The sequence below is a fragment of the Anser anser genome, assembly GCF_964211835.1.
Source record: "Anser anser genome assembly, chromosome: 13".
Classification (NCBI taxonomy): Eukaryota; Metazoa; Chordata; class Aves; order Anseriformes; family Anatidae; genus Anser; species Anser anser.
In genome coordinates this window covers 10,114,668-10,136,889 of record NC_139734.1, presented here as the reverse complement: position 1 = coordinate 10,136,889, position 22,222 = coordinate 10,114,668, and the positions used below count along the sequence as shown (strand labels likewise).

At 37.4% G+C, this 22,222-nt stretch overlaps 1 protein-coding gene across 4 annotated transcripts in view; it reads left to right on the top strand.

Moving 5' to 3' along the window:
• MTMR1 (myotubularin related protein 1) overlaps positions 1–22,222 on the top strand; it is a 37,429-nt gene that overhangs the window by 1,733 nt on the left and 13,474 nt on the right. Inside the window, exons 2-15 of one of the 4 annotated variants that reach the window (XM_083797176.1) lie at positions 77–182; positions 3,362–3,385; positions 5,577–5,627; positions 6,951–7,026; positions 7,942–8,036; positions 8,255–8,362; positions 8,773–8,874; positions 9,572–9,655; positions 10,325–10,474; positions 11,496–11,684; positions 12,198–12,383; positions 15,474–15,680; positions 16,505–16,597; positions 21,842–21,955. In XM_083797176.1, coding sequence (XP_083653302.1) covers positions 77–182; positions 3,362–3,385; positions 5,577–5,627; positions 6,951–7,026; positions 7,942–8,036; positions 8,255–8,362; positions 8,773–8,874; positions 9,572–9,655; positions 10,325–10,474; positions 11,496–11,684; positions 12,198–12,383; positions 15,474–15,680; positions 16,505–16,597; positions 21,842–21,955 — 1,585 coding nt within the window. The remainder of the gene's footprint in view (positions 1–76; positions 183–3,361; positions 3,386–5,576; positions 5,628–6,950; positions 7,027–7,941; positions 8,037–8,254; positions 8,363–8,772; positions 8,875–9,571; positions 9,656–10,324; positions 10,475–11,495; positions 11,685–12,197; positions 12,384–15,473; positions 15,681–16,504; positions 16,598–21,841; positions 21,956–22,222) is intronic. The other 3 variants (XM_083797177.1, XM_083797178.1, XM_083797179.1) reach the window with 3 other exon arrangements.

The window sequence follows — 22,222 nt, the reverse complement described above, 5'->3', positions numbered from 1 at the left end:
GCGCTTAGTGGCTATGCTGTCTTCAATATACATTTTGAATTATTGCTGAATAATTTCAAATCTTCTGTTCTTGTAGCCCTACTGGATCACATGTTGAATGGTGCAAACAGCTGATAGCTGCAACGATTTCTAGTCAGATTTCTGGGTCTGTCCCTCCAGAAGGCGTGTCCAGAGACTACAGGGTAAGTGACTTGAGGGGTGCATTGGTTTGGCTGAGATAAAAGTGAATGATCAGGAAGGTCCTTACTACCTTGATTGTCAGGTGGTAAGTACTTGAGTGGTCTCCGAATGTGTCAGAACTAGAGACATCTCATTATGCACCGGCATCTTTTGAGTCTGTTCTGTGAGTAGTGCCATTGAAGTCTATAGGAAAATCAAAAGTCAATGTTTTAAATAAAAAGCCAAAAGTGAGTTGTCTTTCCTTTTGATTACTACATCAAAAAAACCCTGGTAAAGTAGATTAATAATTACAGGTTGAAATTGCTTCTAGTGTCATTTGGAGTACAAAATTGAGCTCTTCAGATTTCACCGAAAAAATAAAAGCATATGTCATTGTTACTGTGCAAAGAACGTAAATGATTATCATTTTTCATGGGGTTTCACCAGACAGAGAGAAATTAATGTCAAACAAAGCAAAATCACTTGTTTTGTTCCCTCCCAGCAACATTTTTCTCATTAAAGTAGCGATTACACGGTGTGCTTTACCTAGGTTTCGTTATGCTTTTCGTCCCCTATTTTGTGCTCATTTGCTGGTTGCAGTACACTGACAGCCAAGTGAACTATCAAGAGTTGAGCGAACCATCAAGAGTAGAGCATATTCAGTTTTCATCGTCTGATAAATTTACAAGTCACCCATGTGTCAAGTCCCCTTAAGAAAGCCAGGCTGTTGCTGTCTAGATCTGAGTCCTCTCAGATCCTTTTTCTTCCTGGATTTGAAAGAATTTTACATTCGTTATGCAAAAGGACCAAATGAATATTTTACCTTTCTCGTACTTAACTAGCTTTTAAATTATTTACTAATAAGCTCTGTGATTAAAGTCTGTTGTCCAGAAACAGCGTATTTTAGCTTCTGTGACTGCAGGTCAGATTCACCCCAAGCCTGAAGATGAATCTACAAAATGTTTTTGATCATAGTCTGTTTAAAAATTCACCTCACAGAGTTTCGCATCATTGGCACAGTCAGCAGCTTATCCTCATAAAAAAGGGCAGCTCTTCCCTACTATGGCAGCTGAATTGCAAATGCTTACTTGAGGTCAAGGCTAACATCTTTGATAAAACGTTGTGGGAAACCTTGCATTACAGCTGTCGATGTTGTATTTGCCCTGTAGATCAAGGACTTCATTTTAGTAAAATCCAAGTGTGTAAGCTTGCTGCTCAGTTTGTCTCTGAGTTGTATGACAATTCTCTGGAGTAAAGAGAGCTGTTTTATTCTTAGTAACCTTGTTCTCTATTCCAAAGTCATCTTGGATATTACTTAAGAGGAATAAGTCTTTCGAGGCCTAATTAAAAGTGTTTAACTCTGCTTCGTTCTCTGTTTCTTAGAAAAAAAAAATTAAGCCTTGTAGTATTCAGAATTGTTGTGTAAAAATTGTATTTGCCATCACATGATTGTGATTGGAACTCCCATATTTGTGTATAACATCATGTAATTTTTTTAACCTAGGATTTCTTTATTTAAATTCAGGACCAGTAGTATCCTGTGGAGTGCTGTAAAGGTCTAGGAAAGGGTTTCCTTTGCACCTAGCTTCTGCACAAGTTGAGTGGTGCTGCCAGTTGCTTAGTCAAGACCACAAACACGCTGGGTTTGCGTAGTTCCAGAATGACAATTCAGTGCTGCACATGCAGCGTTCAGAAACGAACACAAGCTTAATATTTTGGAAAGACATGGTTTAAGTTGGTTTGTGTGTAAGTGAAGAAAAACATGCACCGGCTAAAACTAAGGAAAATATAGAAAGTTTATTTAGAAACTTTACTGCCCAGATATTAGACCTTCAGGGGTTTCACTTATTGAACGCTTATTTTCTTCCTGTGTAAGGACAGTTAATCATGCTGAACAATTCTGATTTGCATATGACTTTATATAACATTGAGACTCTGCTTGATTTTGCCTGTGATTTGAGTAATCTGTCCAGATGTATGTAGCACCTTCTAGCACGTTTTTCATGTGCCAAACCAAAGTGTTTGGTTTTTGTGGTGTCTTACAACAATGGAAGGATTTTTATTTTCGTCATTATTACACCAAAAACATTAGTGTCCAGCTTATTGGCATTATCAAGTGTTTCAACAAATTTATAGTGGTGATTCAAATTCTTTAAAATTAATCTGTATTTTGTTTCATATATATGCAAATTCCTGGTATAGAAGTCAAACTTCATTATTGCCATGGAGCTCCCATGTAAAAAGGTGATGCCTGTTTATAACTCAGTTTCCTTTCAGGCATCTTTCCCTTTTGCCGCACACTGCTCCATTCCTTGAGTCTCCGTTACCTTTGACTGCCTCACATCCTGCATTTAGAGTATCTTACAACTTAGAAACTTCAGGCAGGGCTGGATGGTTCGTCTGCTGCTGGAACTGGCCAGGCTGTTCTCCCGCTTTCTGCTGGATTTATCAGGAACTCTTGGGTTTATTTTTTCTTTCATTTTTTAAATGTTTCAGTCGATATGTTTGCACAGGAGTAAATATACAGATTCTTGTATCTACTGGTGGCTTCTGTGTTACTCATTCCAGAAAATCAGTTTACCAAAATGTAATTTGGGGTGGGGGGAGCAGACAAGTCAAACAGAACCAAAGGAGGGGCTGTAAAGGAACCGTCAAAACCAGAGGGTGCTGTGTATGCGTGCTCTGCCTGGAGAGAGGCCCTGAGGGAGGGGTTCATATAAACGAAAATCACCTCGATTGCAGTAGCTGAGTGTAAATACGCTCAGAAATAAGTTGAGAAGAGCTGGGTGTCTTTGTTTTGCCATTTTAATCTAAAATTAAATTTGGACGGTATATTTCACAGCCATTATTGCAGGCTTATCGTCTTCCACCCAAAAGGTTTACCAGGCTCTTTTCTTCTCTTCTCACAACAGCATGTTGTAACTGGATAAAAGGGTGATTAGGAATACATTTTTCAAAGGAGTTTGGCATTTGTTTCATCACTAAAATGAAGTGGCTAGATTGTTTTCAGAGCAGAGCAGTTTTGCAAATGGTAGCTACTAGATCCACGTAGGGTTTTTTGGGTTTTTGGTTTTTCAAAATCCACCTGTAATTAATACGCTTGGGAATAGAGTTCTTCTGGGAATCTGATGAAATAAAATACAGTATCTTTGACAATCAAAACTCTGTTTTGTTGGATAACGTTTTGTATTTTAACTAACAGGTGTTCAGGAGGCCTGACATACGGGTAAGATTCCCCTTGGCTAGCAGTAAGACGGCCTCCTACCTGTTTGTCTTTTGTGCTGTGTGAGATCTTGGTGTGTCAAGCGTTCTTCTTTACTTCATTAATGTTTTTTATGAACCAGTCAGACCGTTTTGCTACGCAACGCAACAGCTTCTTTGCCATAGAAATGCTTTATATATGTTACTATGTTTTCGTGAGCAATAAAAGTCAATGTGTAAGAGAGCAGTATATTTAAATGATGTTACGAATGTGCAATACTAACTTCGGTTTTATCACATTAATTTTGACAAAATGGATGCTTGCAACTGAGGCTTACATGCTTCGGACTACAGAACACTGTATTAGCAACTCTAATGTGTTATCTGTGCTGAAGAATATTAATGGTTAAAAGCGTTACGTCTTTCTCTATCCTCTTTAAATAAAGTTCAGATTCATGCTTGCCTTTGTACATGTTTCACCTTAATTGCTACAGCCCCATAGAAGAATTGGAAGTTAGGTTTGAAGTCGGACGCTAGTGCAATGGCCTACATCTTTTTATCTTCTTAATGATAATTTTGAGACCAGGTCTTGCCCATTCCTTATTGGAGATGAAAAAAAAAAAAAAAAAGGCATGCCTTGTTTTCTTGTCCCTCTCTCTTAGAAACATTTATGGAGTGAGAAACGATCTGGACAGTGTTCTGAGATTGTTCATGAAATGTGTCTAACGCTTTTATTCACACAAAGAGCTCTTGTTCAGTCGCACACCAAGAGATGAAGTCTGAATGATTTCTTTTTCTCATCTGTTGTTTACATATTTGAAAATGATGTGTTTAGGCCAGTCATACACATCCAAGTTGATCTTTTTTTTTGTTTGGAATAGAAGGCTCTTGAAATATTTGGCATGGGATAAGTAACAGAAATTGATTGTTTTCCTTCAGTTTTTCATAGCTCTTTGTAAAGGCTTTGATCTTTAAATGATCTTCTGTGCTTCTGTTTCTTTCATTTATTTAAAATATTTTGGTGTTTTTGCTGGTCCTTCTTGTTTTCTCTCAGGGATCATGATATGTACTGTAATTTCAGAAACAACATTTTTATGTTTGGAACTTAAGCAATTTCATTTTAACAGAATTTTATCAAGACCTAAATATTAGTAGTCCCTTATAATTTGAAATATACTTTTATTAATTAAAACTTTTTAAGCACATGTAGAGTCCAAATTATCTGAAGCTATCTGAAATCCGTCTTTCTTTTGGGGGAGGTTCTGTAAAAATACTGTAAAAAGAAAAATTGACTTTAGCAAGCAATTGGAAATTTGACTTGAGTCTGGCTTTACAGCCTATCAAGTGAGAAGTTCTTTGTATGGGGATGGGGACTACTGGGATGTCATGAATACAACTTCCCTCTAGTTGATACAGAAAGAAGAAGAAAGAACAATTTTGGCTGAATGTATTAAAACAATTACTTCGTTTGACCCACCGACATTTTTGCTTCTACTTGGAGTGCATAGGGACATAATGTTTATTAAACAGATTTAATAAATATTCAGGATTTGCTGCCAATGTGATTGCAAAAAGAAATGTTAAAATGTGAGTAATATTCATATTTTGCCACGAGGAATAATTTTAAGTTCTCTAAAGTTACTGACAAGCAGCAACACAGAAGTTGCTGGGAAAATGTGTGAAACCATAAAACTGAAAGTTCAATTCAAACATGGTTTACCGAGTATAGCATTGTTCAAATTGTCTAAATACTTCTATTTGACATTGAGCTATTTTTTCCTTGAAAGATTGCATGACTTTTCCCCTAATGCTACCATTGCAAGCTGTACTCGATTTCTTCTATTTATAAGCATGTGGCATACCTTGAATTCATTTTCTTCGCTATGGAGTTGCTTGTCTTAAAAAGGCAGTACATACTTTTTGTTCCTGTGTGGACTCTTTGTGCAAAGGGGAGTAATTTTTAATTTTATGTTGTGCAAGTAACATTAAATGGATAGCCCCAAGCGCTTGGCATCTTTTTGTGGAAAGTAGTTTGTGCCAGGAGTTTGCCAGCCTTTGGAGGGCAAAAGTGGAGTTAAAGTATTTGCTGTCTCTTTAAGGAAGGAGATAAAAAAAGGGGGAAAGCAAAAAAGAAAAGATTCTGTCCTTTCACCTGTTGTCTGCATGTTTTTTCTCGTTACTTCTCTCTTACCCTACTGCTGCCTCATGCTATGCAGGAGATTCAGGATGGACACAATGGCTATCATTCTGAAGCAGAAGCTGATCAGGTGGCAAGTTTTACTCCTCTTCCCTTCATTAACTGTGTAGCACAGTACTGTAAGCTAGTACAGTCCATAGAAACCTCATATTTCTCATTTCAGAGAACCCATAGAAAGCATTTAGTGTGTTAACTGGTTCTGTGCTAGGTAGGGCTTCCATCTGATGTCGTGTAGCACAGCTGTAATGCTGCACGTCAGGCCCCATGGGGCAGAGCAGACCCACCCATCTGAGTCCGTAAGTGTTGGCTGATTCTCTGCATGTCGTCATCTTTTGTCATCGGGTGCTGATATAAAAGTCTGGTACTAGCCAAGAAAATACAAAACCAAAGACAAATTTAAATGTTTTTAGAAGTTACCTAATGAGGGCTTGCATTTTATTTTTGAGGCAGGCAGATCCTACCAATTATTTGTGTGTTGATCAGAGCTGTAACACAAGGGAAGGCTATTTGTTTACTATAAAGCAGACCATTATATTCATTCTCACTTCAGGATGTACAAAATTGAAACCTTAATGTCTCATCGCGTTGACCTGAAAGAGGTATTTTTCTCATGTGGTCCTTAAAAGTCCCACAAACCTTTGTATTCTTAATTAAAATCTTTAGTAAATCTCAGTTGCCAACAAAGGACACAAAGGATTAATCTTGTCTCATTCAAGAATCAAGCCCCTTACCTAAATGAAAACTTAAGAAAGTAGCCCTTGTTTTAAAATCACTGATTTTTTTCTTCTGTATTTCATTACTTTGATCTGAATCTGACCTTCTGGATCCAAAATTCCTACAGTGGACCTCTTCCATAACTGTGGCACTCTCAGTAGGGTATTGATTCAAATAGAAGCTGGTGGGGTGTTTCTGCCTGCTACTAAAAATCAGAAGTGGAATTGCTAAATAAATAAAGCTTCTGCCATAAAAATCTCTCAGATGAAAATATTCAAATACTAAATGTTCACCATTAAGAATAGAAAACAGTTTAATATCAGCTTTAAAATGTTCTCAAGTACATTAAAAAAAAAAAAGGCAAAATAATACCTGCTTTTAGCAAAAGACTAACAAATTATTAGTTACAAATTTGGGCTGGTATTGTTCGTGTTTTTGTGCGCTATCTGTAGCTAGCATGTGAAACTGTTGCATAAAAGCTTTGTTACTAATACATTACTAACACGTACGTCTAATATTTATAATACCACATTCTGTGTTTTTAATACAGTTGTGCCTTATAAAAAAGATACACTTCTTGCATTCCAGTAATCTTGTAGTAAAAGCACTTTGCATCAAAATGTATCGATGTAGTACAGAGGGAAAGTGAGATTTACTCATGGGTTTGGGTTTCTGCCAGGCACTGCGGGATGGAAACAAACTAGCACAGATGGAAGAGGCTCCGCTTTTTCCTGGAGAATCCATCAAAGTTATTGGTAAGCATTCTACTGAGTATTACATTGAATACTATTAATTCACTAGGTTTTTTTATTTAAAAATAGGCTATTACTTCCTTTTGAGGTCTGTTGTTTTAATGTAATGCTATTTTGGATATGCAGATTTGATGGGGATTTCTTTTGTCTTACATCCAAATGTAGACCTGAAAGAGTAATCAGTTCAAGTGGATGATTGCTCCGTATAGATAAATCATTTTATGTCAGGAGTTAGTTTGTTCCATGTGGATGGTTGGGTTGTATTTCTGCTTGGGGCTGCTGAGGACGCCTCATAGATTCAAAAGCTCTAAATCGTGATAACAAAGAACATGAAGTTATATAAAACTTCATTTCCAGTTCTTAGGTTGATTTATTTCACTTTGGCCCACGATGGCAAGCTCTGTTTTAGCAGTACAGTTCTTGCCTAGAAAAGAATGTGTGTTCTTTCAAATAAAAGCATGGGTGAAGTTATGAGCGTGTCACTGACTGACTCTGAGGTCAGTTGCATACTCTTCAGTAATTACCATTTGCATGCTGTGTTTCTGAGGTGAGTGTGGGTGCTTTAAACCTCTGAGCAGCGACCAGAGCTGCCTGCAGCTAAGAATACCAGCAGGGTGCCAGACTTCTTGTTACCTGTTTGCCCTTAGAGTAGGGCATGCTCTCTCAGCACAGCCCTAGTTGCTCAGTAGGTGCTGAACAGCATCCCAGAATCGGATTATTTTCATTATTGAGATAAAGCCAACTCTTTCGGTCCTGACAGCATTTGTAGAGCAGATTTTCCTCTTTCCTCCAATTCAAGTATCAGAATTGTAACGTGTTATGGAACGTCAAAAATCTTGCTGTTTTTAATGGAAGTAGATTTTAATGGAACAAATGTCTGTAATGGTAAAATAAAGCTTTAATTGGTCTGTTTTCCAGCTAAAGATGTTATGTATATCTGTCCATTTATGGGAGCAGTCAGTGGTACACTGACAGTGACGGACTTCAGAATGTACATCAAAAGTGTTGAAAGGGTAAGCCTTCACTATCTATCTGCATTATTTTTTTGGGGTAGAAATATTGCTGGAGTAGATTTCAGAAAGTGACAAATTTGCTGTAAGTGAAGCATGATGTTCCACAGCAGTCTATTAAACAGGAATTATAGTTGATCCTAATGAAACACACATGAATAATAAGAGATTGTGTTCCTCTGAATGTAACAAAATTCATTTGTTTTATTCACAAATTTCAGGATCCACCTTTTGTAGTTGATGTTCCTCTTGGAGTGATAAGTAGAGTTGAAAAAATTGGAGTACAGAGCCATGGAGACAACTCCTGTGGTATAGAAATAGTTTGCAAGGTATGACATGGTACAGATTTATTCATGTTAAGGATTTTCATTTCACTTTTCTGTAAGAGGAGTCTGCATGCACATGTGCTGTTTCTGTCTGCTCACTTCCCTGTATTTGAACCTTGCTTCATTTAGAGAATACATTTCAATTCCTCTTGTGATACTGTGTAATCTTCAACGCTTCTGCCTTTTGTCCCAAGAGTGAATTCAAAGAAAAAATGGTTATTGTTGTGGTATCCAGCAACTCTAAAGACAACTGCAGTCATCTGATACAGATACAGAACTTTGTTCTGACATGGGTCCAGTGATGTCAGTGACTTAGTGTTACCTATATGCTTTCCTTCAGTCACATTTCTTATAACTGCTATTACTTTTTAAAATTTACCTTGGGGTAAAATAGTGTGACTTATTTTTGACAGGATATGAGAAATTTGCGGCTTGCCTATAAACAGGAAGAGCAGAACAGATTGGAGATTTTTGAAAACCTTGTAACACGTGCATTTCCTGTGTCTAATGGACTGGTAGGTCTTAAGACGTAGAGAAGGCTGTCTGGGTCTGTCCTATTCTTTGAAACTGTAGGTGGGGAAATACAAGTGCGGTATAACAAACATTAAAATATTGATAAATCTGTTACAGAGCAGGCAAGCTGCTCTGATCCTGTTTCCTTTTCTGCATCACAAAACATTATTCTGTGTCCTGCTATCAGTGAAATTAGTGAATTTGTACGTAACCCTTGAGATGCAGATTTGCTTAATGTTGTTGATTAAGAATAAATATATGTATAGAGACTCTAATTTTCTGCAGCAGATAATTCAGTCTAGAAGTTCTGTATGAAACATAGGTACAACTAGTCATATTGTTAATTATCTGCGGAATGCTGTTTTGTGTGCTTGTGTGGATAAGGAACTGGTTGGAAGGTAGGAGACCAGTTTTCTCATCCTGGCCTTGCCTTTGATCTGTTCTATGATCACAGGCAAGTAACTTTAACTGTTTCCTTTCTTGATTTTGTTAATTACATAGCATCTACTTGAAAGAAAAAATTGTCTTTTATTTACTTTTTAGCATGGTGTTGTCCATCCTTGACTCAAAGTTGTATGTCTGCTGTTAAAGAGTTTTAGAAATGTTACATCTGAAATATTATAGGGGTCTGTGTTTTGGAGCTTATTGTGCTTACAGCCCATCAGATAGTAATGTAAGCCTTTGCTTTGTTGTCTTTAGCCTCTTTTTGCATTCAACTATAAAGAAAAGTTTGCTGTTAATGGATGGAAAGTATACGATCCAATGGCAGAATATAAGAGGCAGGTAAGTTATATATCTACTTGGCGTGTTACTTGTTTGTTTTTCCACCTTCCCCAAAGTCATTTCAACAACAGCAACAAAAAACTCAAAAGTTTTCATCTCTGGCTACATGCAGACGCTGTCTAGATCTCATGTTTAGGTAATACAGTGCAAGTGGCCCGACCGGGAGAGTGTTGAGTACCTGCTGAAATTGATGGACACAACATGTGCCGAATACTTCAGCAAATTGGTCTATGTTAACGTACATTCCTAAGTCCACCTTTTCTAAGTGCTGTGTTTAGAAAACATAGGCTCTATAAAAATTTGTTCTTGAATACACATCATTAAACAGAAGAGTAACATTAGTTTGTCATTGTAAATCTAGTGTCCCAGTTGCAAAATTATTATTTTATTATTTGATCTATTTTTACCTGAGTGTACAGTCTGTGTATGCAAAATAACCATTTGAAGAGGTTTTTTAAGATAATAGGAAAGTCTTTTGGTGTTTTGGTTTATGGTACAATCTGAAGACCTGAAGTTTGTAACTTGTTGAAGACAAAAATGTGGGCACACTTAATTAAAAAAAAAAATATATATATATATATATATGTATCATACCAATATTTTCATCACCAAACCCCAGGTGTGTAGAGTCTAACCTGAAAAATACAAGAATGTTTTGCTTTCTTACAGGGCTTGCCCAACGAGAGTTGGAAAATATCCAAAATTAACAGCACCTATGAGCTTTGTGATACATATCCTGCTGTTCTTGTTGTGCCAACCAGTGTAAAGGATGATGACCTCTCAAAAGTGGCAGCGTTTAGAGCCAAAGGCAGAGTTCCAGTAAGTGAAACTTTTACAAGGAGGTAAAAGTTCTCTATGTATTTTTAGCTTATAAGAAATGATCAGAGTTCTTCTGGGCTTTTTTTGTTTAACAACAATGGGCCCACTTCCTTCCTGACAAGGGGGCAAAGAAAGAAGAATTAGGCTTGATGGGTTTAGAACTGAAGAAACCAACTCAAATGTGAGTCTAATTGTTTGGTTATTGTGCTGTGTAATAAATTTTTGTTTGGAATTAACACAGTGATGTCTGATGCTAATTCGCATATTAACTTGCATTCTGATTTGGTGTGGAATCTGTTACAGCCATAGTGTTTTTTCTGAGAATAGATAAATTTTGCAGGTAGCTTAAGAACCCCCTATAACGTGTTAAATGGTGACAGTGTTCATGCTGTAGATCTGCTTAGCCAAAGTAGCATACAGGTCCACAAATTTCTACATGGAAACAGTTTTTCTTCCTCTGTTGTTATTTTTTTCCTAATTAATAAGTTACAGTGGCAAGCTTAGTTTTTATTAGAAGTAAAAGTTGTTTAGAATTCCTTTGTATTTCAAGCTGATCAGATATAGAATAGTTGGAAGGGACAGAGATCATAGAGTCCAACTGCCTGACCACTTCAGGGCTAACCAAAAGTTACAGCATATTATCCAAATGCCTCTTGAGCACTTGACAAGCATGGGACATCAGCCACCTCTCTAGGAAGCCTGTTCCAGTGTCTGACCACTCTCATGGTAAAGAAAATTTTCCTGATGTCCAGTCTGAACCTCCCCTTGTGCCATTCCCGTGTGTCCCATCCTTGGTTACCAGGGAGAAGAGACTGATGCCTCCCTCTCCCTTTCTTCTCCACATTTAGGATGAGTGATGCTGGTGTGCTATCAATATGGTTTTGCATCAGCTTGTCCTTAGATTTGCGTTTGCTGATTTGCCAGAAAATGATGCCATGTAGGCAGTGATTGTCTAATTGCTCTCTGGCCTCCTGCTTTTATATTAGTATAGTAAGCTAAAATCATTTTTGCTTTATTCCAGGTGTTATCCTGGATTCATCCTGAGAGCCAAGCAACAATAACACGGTGCAGTCAACCATTGGTTGGCCCAAATGATAAGCATTGTAAAGAAGATGAAAAATACTTACAGACAATAATGGATGCCAATGCTCAGTCACATAAACTTATCATCTTTGATGCCAGGCAGAATAGTGTTGCAGATACAAACAAGGTAGGTTGATATCTTAAGTAGCAGTGGTAGTTCTGTCTTTATTTCAGGGCTGAAGACTGAGCAAGGGATGAAGATAAGGAGAACTTGATATGAAAAAAGATTCTTATTAAAAAAAATCTGTAAATAGAGCATGGGAATGAAGGTAAGTTGCTTGGAGCATTTTGGAAAGGCTGGAAGGAATTGAAGGCAGCATGAAGATAGACCTGAGAAATAATGCCATAACACCCACAGAAGACCTGAGGTTTCTAAGTAGGACCTAAGTGGTAAAAAGGAGAAACTGTTTGGATGTGTTATCAAATGTAGCCTATTGCAATTGGATTTCTTTAATCTAAGAAAAAAAAAACCTCTCCTAGTGCTTCTCACTAAAAGCATATTTTTGGTTTTGTTTTTTCGAGTGCTAAAGTAATCCTTTCTCAAAAAATCCTGAAACTGGACTGAAATAATTCTTCCAACCTTATACTGAAATACTGTACATGTTCTTTTCTTTGTCTGTTTTTACCTTTTGAATGACAGGCAAAAGGTGGAGGATATGAAAGTGAAAGTGCCTACCCAAATGCAGAGCTGGTCTTTCTCGAAATTCATAATATACATGTAATGAGAGAATCCTTGCGTAAACTTAAAGAAATAGTTTATCCTACTATTGATGAGACTCGGTGGTTATCAAATGTGGACTCAACGCATTGGCTGGAATATATAAGGGTAAAATACTTTAGATGTTTAACAATTGCTTCTTAAACCATGTTACTTACTTTCATTTTTTGAAAACGTTACTAAAATAATGTCTGGATTTAAGCACGTGTCTTTGATCAGGATAATCTTGTAAAAAATGCTTTGTTTTTAAATGGTCACTTAGAACGTGGCATTTTAAGTAAAGTATATATCCATTCCATTGTAAATTTGTGTTACCAGTTCTACGTATTGGTAGGTAATGAGTTAATCACTGATAGCACTGGTGTTGGACAACGTTTTATTTTCTTGAGAGAGAATGTTTGTGAGCAGCCCAGGGTTATCCATTCTTGTTGGAAAACTGCCCTGGGAACTTCAGATTATATTCGAACAACTGCCAAAAGGACTTCACTGTAGATCCTTCAGTCTTTCCTCATCCTTCTCTCCTTCAATGCGATGTTGGTATTCATGTGTTGGATACCTCCGCCTTCACGGGCTGTTTATAGTCTGTGCTGCACTGGGCTATAATCTGCTCTATTAGTTAACATAATATTAAAATAAATCACTATCGTAGTTTTACAGTCTGATTAACCTCTGAAATGCTTTTAGAATAGATTATTTCATTATCACATCCTCTCCTCTGTTTATGATGAATAGGGGTGGAGTGGAATTTTGTTTTATTAGCAATTGCCTCACATGTCAGTCATGCAAAACATGTTTTGGATTGTTCATTAGTTATACTCTTCTAATAACTCCAGCTTGCTAACTGCTGCAGGAGAACCAGTAGAGGGAGCAAATGCTTAAATTAAAAATTAAGCAAATTTAATGATCTTTTGGGAACAGTATAATTTTCTTGTTCGCTTGAAGTTGGACTGTTTCAAGCAGCTTTGAGAATCCAAGTATCTGGAAACTTTTTTTTTCATTTTTTTTTTAATCAGCCTGACATTAAATACAATCATCTAGTTTTAAAAGTGGAGGTTTTTAGGCCAATGTTCACCTTTCATTGACATTGATTTCAGTGGGGTTTCTGGTTTTACACAATTACAAAAGTGGACCTTAATACCATTGTTTCACAGGTGACATTAGCATAGCAGTTTGAAACTTAATTTAAGTTACTTAGAAGATCTGACATACGTGTAACATTCTTCCTGAACTTCTCCCTTTTATAACCCTTCATGTTACAGTGTGGGCAGCACAAACTGCAGCCTGATTTCTTAAAAGCTGGCATTACCGTGTTAACAGCGTTGATAGCATCTCCTTGTACTTTTATCCAATAACTGCTTGCCTTCCTTTCCTATTTGATTTGACTCAAAACAGCAATTAACAAATCCACAGCTTTACTCTAATGCCTCTTCTGTTTTCCTGGCTCAGAACAGTGGGATCGCCTCCCAGTTTGATATGATCCATTACCAGAAATTCAATTCCCTGGCACTGTGCCCCCCAAAAAAACACATTGACTGTGGTGGTCTGGGAGTATCTGGGGAGGCACGAGGAACACCGTGTGTGTGAAGTAGTAACAACACGAGTCGAGTCACTTGCTATGTTTTGTACAGCCAGGCTATTTCCTCATGTCCTCCAGGATACTTTTTCAGTCTTTAAGGGCAGAACCTGTGTTGTCAATTATTTTTAAACCAATTCTCATTTTCTAACCCAACTAAAAGCCAATTATTCATTAGTAGCCCTAACTGAAATATTGTGATGGCTGCTAAATTTTGAAGCATCTATAAAAAATAATGATCTTTTGTGGAGGAAGCAGTTATTTTTTTCTAAAGACTTTTGTCCAAAGTAGAATAAAATGCTTTGTTTGCTCCAGAGATATTAATAGTAACTCTGTTTTCCGTCTCCCATTCTCTGCTTATTGCCTGTATGCGTTCTAGCCTTTTTTTTCTCAGCTGTACTTCCTCAGAGGCATCCGTATTCTCCTTAGGACAATAAAGCAAACTATTTCATACCTGTATATTATACAGATCATTTTTCTGGTTTTATCGGAGACCAAACTGTTTTAATATTTCAGTGCAGTAGATCTTCATAACTGAAGTAATTGGCAGTTAACTAGTTCAAGACCACAAGGTTTATTCTCTCATACAAGCTTCTGTAGTGCTTCCTGATATTTCTATCCTGGCATCCTTCAGTTGTACTGTAAGATACAATCAGTGAAAATTATCTCTAAAGCATGGTTTTGGAATGGCTTCAAAGACTGGTCTTGTGCACTTCTCCCATGGATGTAGGCATTGCTTCTTCCCAGAAGATGTTTTTACATGCCTGGGAAGGGATGAATGCGAGTATTTTGCAAGTTACTGTTTTCTAATTTTGGAATGTAGAGATACAAATTTCTCCTGTGGTCCTGTTCTAGTGTGTTTTTCCCCCCACGTTTTACAGTGCTATCATAGGTTGTGTTTTAGAGACAGATCTTCACAGGGGAGAGATTATTCTAATTTTTTAATAAATCTAGAGAGCAACCAAAGAAAACTAAGAGAGGGTTCTTTGTGGGGGAGACAACAAGTTCACACAAGTGGTCTCAGTTCTGTGCCATCTCTCCTTTGCTCCCCAGTGTGCCTCTGAACCCAAGTTATTAATGGCCTGCGCGCGGGTTGAATACTGTGTATACTTCATACACCAACAAATCAGCACAGGCTCCTAGCCAGCAATTTGTTTTTGTTTGGGTTGTGTTTTGGTTTAGATTAGCTGGATGGTTTGTCCCTTTCTCTAAACTCAGTAGTTGAGAACTGAAAGCTGAGGAAGAAAGAGTGTTTGCTGTGATGACGAACATTGAAAACACTGAACCTTCAGCCTTTGAAGTATGTTCCAGTATTTGCATCTATTTTCATCATGACACAGAATTTCAGATTTAATTTAGAGAAGGGATTCCCAGCTTCTCTTGCTCTGTGCTAATAATGGAGGCCTGGTAGCAGCAGCGTGCACGTGGTTTAGAACTGGCTTTGTACCTCTAGGTACATGCATACCACCATTTGGAAATCTCTGATTTAAAGCAATATTGTCCAGATGATTATGTAATTAATCTGAACATTTTGAATATGTTAACTGCGAGAGTATAAAATGACAACTTTTTTTGCAGAGTTTTGGTTAGTATTTAATATGCTTGTTTGTTTGTTTTTATTTAAGATGCTTCTTGCTGGAGCAGTAAGAATTGCAGATAAAATTGAGTCTGGTAAAACATCTGTGGTGGTACATTGCAGCGATGGTTGGGATCGAACTGCACAGCTTACTGCACTAGCTATGCTTATGCTGGACAGCTATTACAGAACTATCAAGGGGTTTGAAATCCTTATAGAGAAAGAATGGATAAGTTTTGGACACCGATTTGCAATGGTAAGGTGAAAGAATTTGTGTAGTTTGTCACCTTCTTTCATTTTGAATAATGTGTTTTCTCACATTAGTTTACTTTTTTGTTATTATATCTGGTATCCTTCCTTTAATGGTGTGTGTCAAACTATGTAAAGGAGAATTGTGAGCTATTCTTTTTTAATGGGAAATCTTTGTGTGATGTATGAAAGATATGTCTAGTATAAAATAAATAATGAAATGCCTTTACCTTAATGAATAAAAAAAATCACATGACTGTTATGAGGAAGAGAGATTGTAACACATTGCTTCATCTTTAACAATCTTAAGAATGGAAAAACAGGTATAATGTTTAAGGTGTCCAGAAGGTAAGATCACTGCAAACATTGCTGTGACTTAACATTGCCATGTTTATTTAACACGTGGGCCGACAGGGAATTAGGGCATAAATTACTATGAAATTTTTGTGGGCTCTGACTTGAGGTTGGTTTAGGGGAAATGATATGTACTTAGGGCAGGTGGATATGGAAGAATCATTGTTTCAGTACAGTCGTAGTAAATACCTACCAGTTTGACCTACTGATAGAAATAAACATCTGTGTAGTGGAAGATGGGGAAACAACTGGGAGAGGTTTGCTGACTGAGTGCCTTTATAGGTCTTCTGAACAGGGAAGGCATGTCCATAAGTGAATATTAGGAGTGAATATGCATTTTTAGTAGTTGAAAAATACATGTTAGCTTTATGGAAAATTTGCTTGTCTTGTTCATCTTTGGAAAATATCAGCATTGAAGTGTTGGGGTGAAGCTGTAAATACACTAGACTGAAATGAAAACCTTATTCTGACTTTCAGAGAGTAGGACATGGAGGTGATGATCATGCCGATGCAGACAGATCTCCCATTTTCCTTCAGTTCATTGACTGTGTTTGGCAAATGACAAAGCAGGTAAGATGATTAGTACATTTCTATGAGGTCTCGGTCTTTATCTTGGAAATCTAATTCCTATAGGAGAATACATTCCTTGACAGCACAATACTGTGTATTCCTGAAGTTGGTTTCGCTATGGTTGTGTACTACACATAGTTCAGGGGAACCTTTTGCTCAAAGTGAGCCTAATCTCAGATCAGTTTAACAAGAGCAAGTGCCAGATTCTGCACCTGGGAAGGGGCAACCCTGGCTATATGTGCAGACTGGGGGACGAGAGGCTGGAGAGCACCCTGCAGAAAAGGGGTCTGGGGATTTTGGTCAATGGCAAGTTGAATGTGAGTCACAGCATGCACTGGCAGCCAGGAGGGTCAACCGTATCCTGGGGTGCATCAGGCATGGCACTGCTAGCTGGTCAAGGGAAAGGATTGTCCTGCTCTTCTCTGCGCTGGTGCGGCCTCACCTCAAGCACTGTATGCAGTTTTGGGCACCACAATGTAAGAAGGACATAAAACTATTGGAGAGTGTCCAAAGGAGGACAGCTAAGATGGTGAAGGGCCTAGAGGGGAAGACGTATGAGGAGTGGCTGAGATCCCTTGGTTAGTTCATCCCAGAGCAGAGCAGGCTGAGGGGAGGCCTCACGGCGGCCTGCAGCTCCCTCACGAGGGGAGCGGGGGGGCAGGCGCTGAGCTCTGCTCTCTGGGCACAGCGACAGGACCCGAGGGAACGGCATGGAGCTGGGACAGCGGAGGGTCAGGCTGGGTGTGAGGGAAAGGTTCTGCACCCAGAGGTGGTCGGGCACTGGGACAGGCTCCACAGGGGGCAGTCACAGCACCGAGCTGCTGGAGCTCAAGAAGTGTTTGGACAGCGTTTGTACCTACATGAATATAAACTTCAGATTTCTCTGTGCTTTTATATGGGGACTCTTTAATGGTGTTGCTGAAACTCATTGTCCACATGGAGAGTTCCAAGTAAATTAGAAGTGCTCGACTTTTCTTTCTTTCTTTCTCTCTCTCTTCTTCACTCTCCTTGAAGCCTAACATTGATCTGTGCTGGCTGTTACAGTAAAATCTGAAGTACTGAAGTCTGTATATTATGTGATTTGTTTTGAGGAAAGGAAGATAAAGGTCTGGTTCCATGTAAAGCTAGCATTCCCAAATCTCTTACCTCAGTCTTCTTGTTCTGAACGCGGTTCTTAAAAACCCTGCATCACAGTTTCCAAAACTTGTATTCAAAACAGTTGTCTTATGTGCATTACGAAAGCTCCCTGCTGTAATACTGGGCCCTTGTCCAGAGTTGCTTGAAGACTTTCTCTTTCCGTGTATCTGCATTTCAGCATTAATGTGCTGTTTATTATGGCTGGAAAAAAAAAATGAAAAATTCTGCCCCTCTCTTTGAGGAAAGCTAATAACAATAGCAAAGAGAGAGTTCTAAACACCTGGTAGGAACAAAAGTCCTCTGGGGAGGTCCTTAATTAAGAGCAGCCTCTTCTATTTTTGTGATCTCCCTTGCTGCCTCCAATTTCTTGCTATAAACAGTTTAGTTCCCTCTTGTTAAAAAAAAAAATAAATAAAAATAAAAAAATGGGGCGGAGCTATGGAATATTTAGCCAGTACCACATCTGTTCAAAACCTGGATCCAGAAACCATTGTGAAATTCATGAACAGCAGTGGCATTGAAAAATCATTAACGTTACAGCACGAAAAATTGAAAACATCATTCCTGGAGAGTTCTTGACCACTTATTTTTATTTTTCAGTTGACTTCAACACCTAGAGATTACATTTGAAGATTGTGATTACTTTGACATAGATGTAGGAAAACGAGGATTCTATTTTATCCTTGTGCAGATCACTTGCTCGTAAAACAGTGCTAGTTTCGTGCTTTAGGATCCATGGCAAACATATGAGAAATGTTCCAAAGCTCAAACAAGCGTTAATGACTGGGAGGGTGTGTGTGTAAGGGCTCGTGCTTGGGCATGGGCTCAAAGCAAGCAAATTTACTTTTGTGTTCTGAGAATTACATTCTTAAAACATTCAACTTAATATAGCAAGAGAATTTCTAACTGCCATCTAAGATGCAGACATCTGGATAGCTTCAGACAATGAAACTTAATCTTTGACAGCCTTATATTTCCCTGTTTTTTTTACAGTCTTGATGACAAACAAATACAGTAATAGAGAACTTGAGAGAAGTACAATGCTATCAGATTTAATAAAAAAACATGATGAAGTGATTTCCCTTCTCTGTTTATAAATTCTGATGATTTTGAGCAGCAGATGTCAAATTGGAATGGCCACATGTGATCTGATGAAATACTAAAGCCCTGTTAAAAATCAAACAAAACTGCAAAATTTGCATGTTCAAGCATTATCTTTCTACCTCTATTGCACAGTACCCACAGAGGAGGAAGGTATGTTGGTAAAAAGCTGCATTGTGTTTATTAACAGATGTCAGCAGTTGCCAGAGATGCATTCTGGATTAATTTCTGTAATGTACTTTGTTATGATATCCTGCTCAGTTAACATATTTCAGTCCAATTCCACAGTCATAAGGACTATTCAGCAGAGTGTTTCAACTTTAAATGTTACTATAGTACACAATGAGTTTATTGATTATAAAATGAAAAACAAGTTTATTTTGCATGCCTCTGAATCAGATGCCACTTGGCATCATCAGACTTCTTAAACAAGAGAATTCTTCTTTTAAGTACCTCCTTGAAAAAGAAAAAAACCAACATCAACAACAAAAAACGCAACTCCAGAAGCATCAAGTGGGAGTTTTTAATGACCCATGTGTTCTCTCGCAATTAGTGGATTTGACAAGAAGTAAATTTTCATTTGGGGAATTTTTCCACCTGAATCTTCAAACAGACGCTAATGGGCTTGGAACTACAGAGCAAAGAATTTTTAGGTCAGTGGTTTTTCAGCAGCAGTAATAGAAGCTTTACAGTCTTGATACATCAGTTCCAACAGTACAACTCTTGTATTCAAAGGCAGAGTTTCAATAAAGTGCTATCACTTATTAATAAATTAGTTGCAGTGCAACCACTGATGTATGGAATTTTGAATACGCTTCACTGGATCGGAATAGCAGCCGTGTCGGCATCCATCTGATTAGCATGGACCCATCACAAGACAGAACCCTAATGTGACAAGGCTCATTAAGTGCTTTCAGTTAAAGAGAGTCCCTTTACGAGAGGCTTTGTCCTCAAAGTTATTTCCAAATATCATTTTGATCCTTTGTAAATTATTTTTGTTTTATGTATCTGATTGCCGCTTTGAACTGGATGCAGGAGATTGAGATCTGTGAAGTACTGAATTTTCTCCTGACTAGCTCTGGCATACCTGCTTATCAGATTCACGTTTGTTTGTTTTAATCATAGATACACTGTTAAGATTGTTGTATTGTAATTAAGTTCTGGCATGATTTCCTAAGAGAAGGGAGTGCTGCTAGTGATAACTTTGGGGCATGACTGAAAAAAAGAATTTGATAATATCAAGTTTCTCTATGTTTTATAAAAACAAATGGCTAGGTGATTGAAAACAAACTGTTGATTTGTGAGAGAAGCCCCAGTGTGAGCCCTGCACCCCATTGAACAGTGCCTAATCCATAGCAGGGTCAGCAGGAAGGCTCCCTTCTTTCTGTGAGCCATGATGTCAATAGTTTCCTTACGCAAAATTTTCAGTTGAAAGTTGGTATATCTTGGCTTGAGAAGCCTTGGAAGGAGAATGTTTTAGCAATGTTTGACTTAAATCAGCCTTCTTTTAAAAGAGCATTGCTTAAAACTTAGATCTTTCTGGTTTTAATACAAGCACAATCGATGCGTGTTATTCAACTTACTTTCAACATGCTTGAATATTTGCCCTTCATAAATCACAGATGACATTGAGGAGGAATTCCTGGATCAGCTAGTTCATCCACAGTCCCAACTGCTGGGTTATTCCTCCTAGGTATACTTGTCTTCTTTTGTCATTTTTGTGTTTGAATTAGCTCTTGAATCACTCGTGCCAAGGTGTTCAGTGTTCTTCAGTGGCACAAGCCAGAACCCAGTTCTCTGCTTCACATCTGAAACATTGACTGGAGAGTTCTGCATATGGAATGAAATTCTTCATTATGAATCTACAACACTGCATTTTAGACTACTGCAAACACTTACTCCTTCAGTGGGAATGAAAAAAAATTGGTTTCGTTTGTCCTAAAAGCGTCTTCTAAAAACACTCTAAAAACACAGGTAAATTACAGAAATGCTACTTTTAAAATTTTCGTTTAGTCTTCTAAAAATGTTTATCATCCCATATCTGTGTTTGAGGCCCTGTCACACTGAACACAAAGTTATTTTGCCACACGAAGCAGTTCTCATATGTAGTCCTACCATAGAATATGATTGAAGAAGGACTTTTCCACCTGAATAGGTAGCAAGCCCATACTCTTTGTATTAATTCCTTCCTTTATGACTTTTGAAGCACTACAGATTTAAGATACATCTTAAATATTTGTTCTGTTTTCAAATTTTCCATTTTTTTTCTAAATATGTCAGGTAACCTCTATTTATGAATAAAATAGCTAACAGCGATCAGTGAAATAACAGTTCTTATATACAGGATTTACTTTCTAATGGAGCAAGAAAAGGGATTAAAGGATTATTGTACATAGCTGATGGTAAACTCAAGGGGTGAAATTGAGAAAAATAACTTCTTTGGGTAAAAAGTGAAAGAAAGGTTTTAAATATATTAGGTGTATTTTATGTGCAATTGTATTTATTATCCAATTCATTGCATGTTAGAATAGGAAATTAAGCTCTTAAATATCTGTTGTTTTTTTGTTTGTTTTTTCTTTCAAAACGATTTCTTGTTCTGTAAGAAAAGAAATAAAGCTTATGTTGAAGATAGTTTGGGGTGTGTGAGAACCAAATGTTGCTAGATAGGGCTCCTTATAACAAATTGCTTTCTGTCACCAGTTTCACATTAGCTAACATTTTTACGCTTATATACTAGTGTACTTGCACAATGAATGTAAGGTTCGTCTCCAAGGAGTATATATATATATATATAAGTATGTAGAAGTATTATAAAGAAGTATGTAGGTGAAATGTTTTATTGCAGTGGGAGTTACAGAGATTGCTGAGTTTTCCTGAAAATAATCACTAAATGAGGAAAAAAAATCTCATCTGAATCTTTTGGTTATTTCTTACATGTGAGTTTCTTCCTTACTACATTGCTTAAAATGTAGTTTAAAGTAATTTAACCATTTATTTTAATTTCAGTTTCCTGCAGCCTTTGAATTCAATGAGTTATTTTTGATCACCATTCTGGATCATCTTTATAGTTGTCTCTTTGGGACTTTCTTATGCAACTGTGAAAAAGAGAGATTAAAAGAGGTAAATAACTTCTGTAATATGCATTCTTAATTTGTTGATTTTTACATGAAAATGCTTAAGATACATGACCTAAAAACACTTAAGCTGTATTTTTTGATAAATTTGCCATATAGTCTTCAAATACAACATGAACATTAAATTTCATGGTACAAGAAATACGTACTGAATGCTCTACCTCTGAGGTGCCACTCATTTTTCTTCAGTTATCATCTGTTGTGGGTTTTGTGGGTTTTAGAAAATTAACTTTCAGATATTTCTGACCAACAT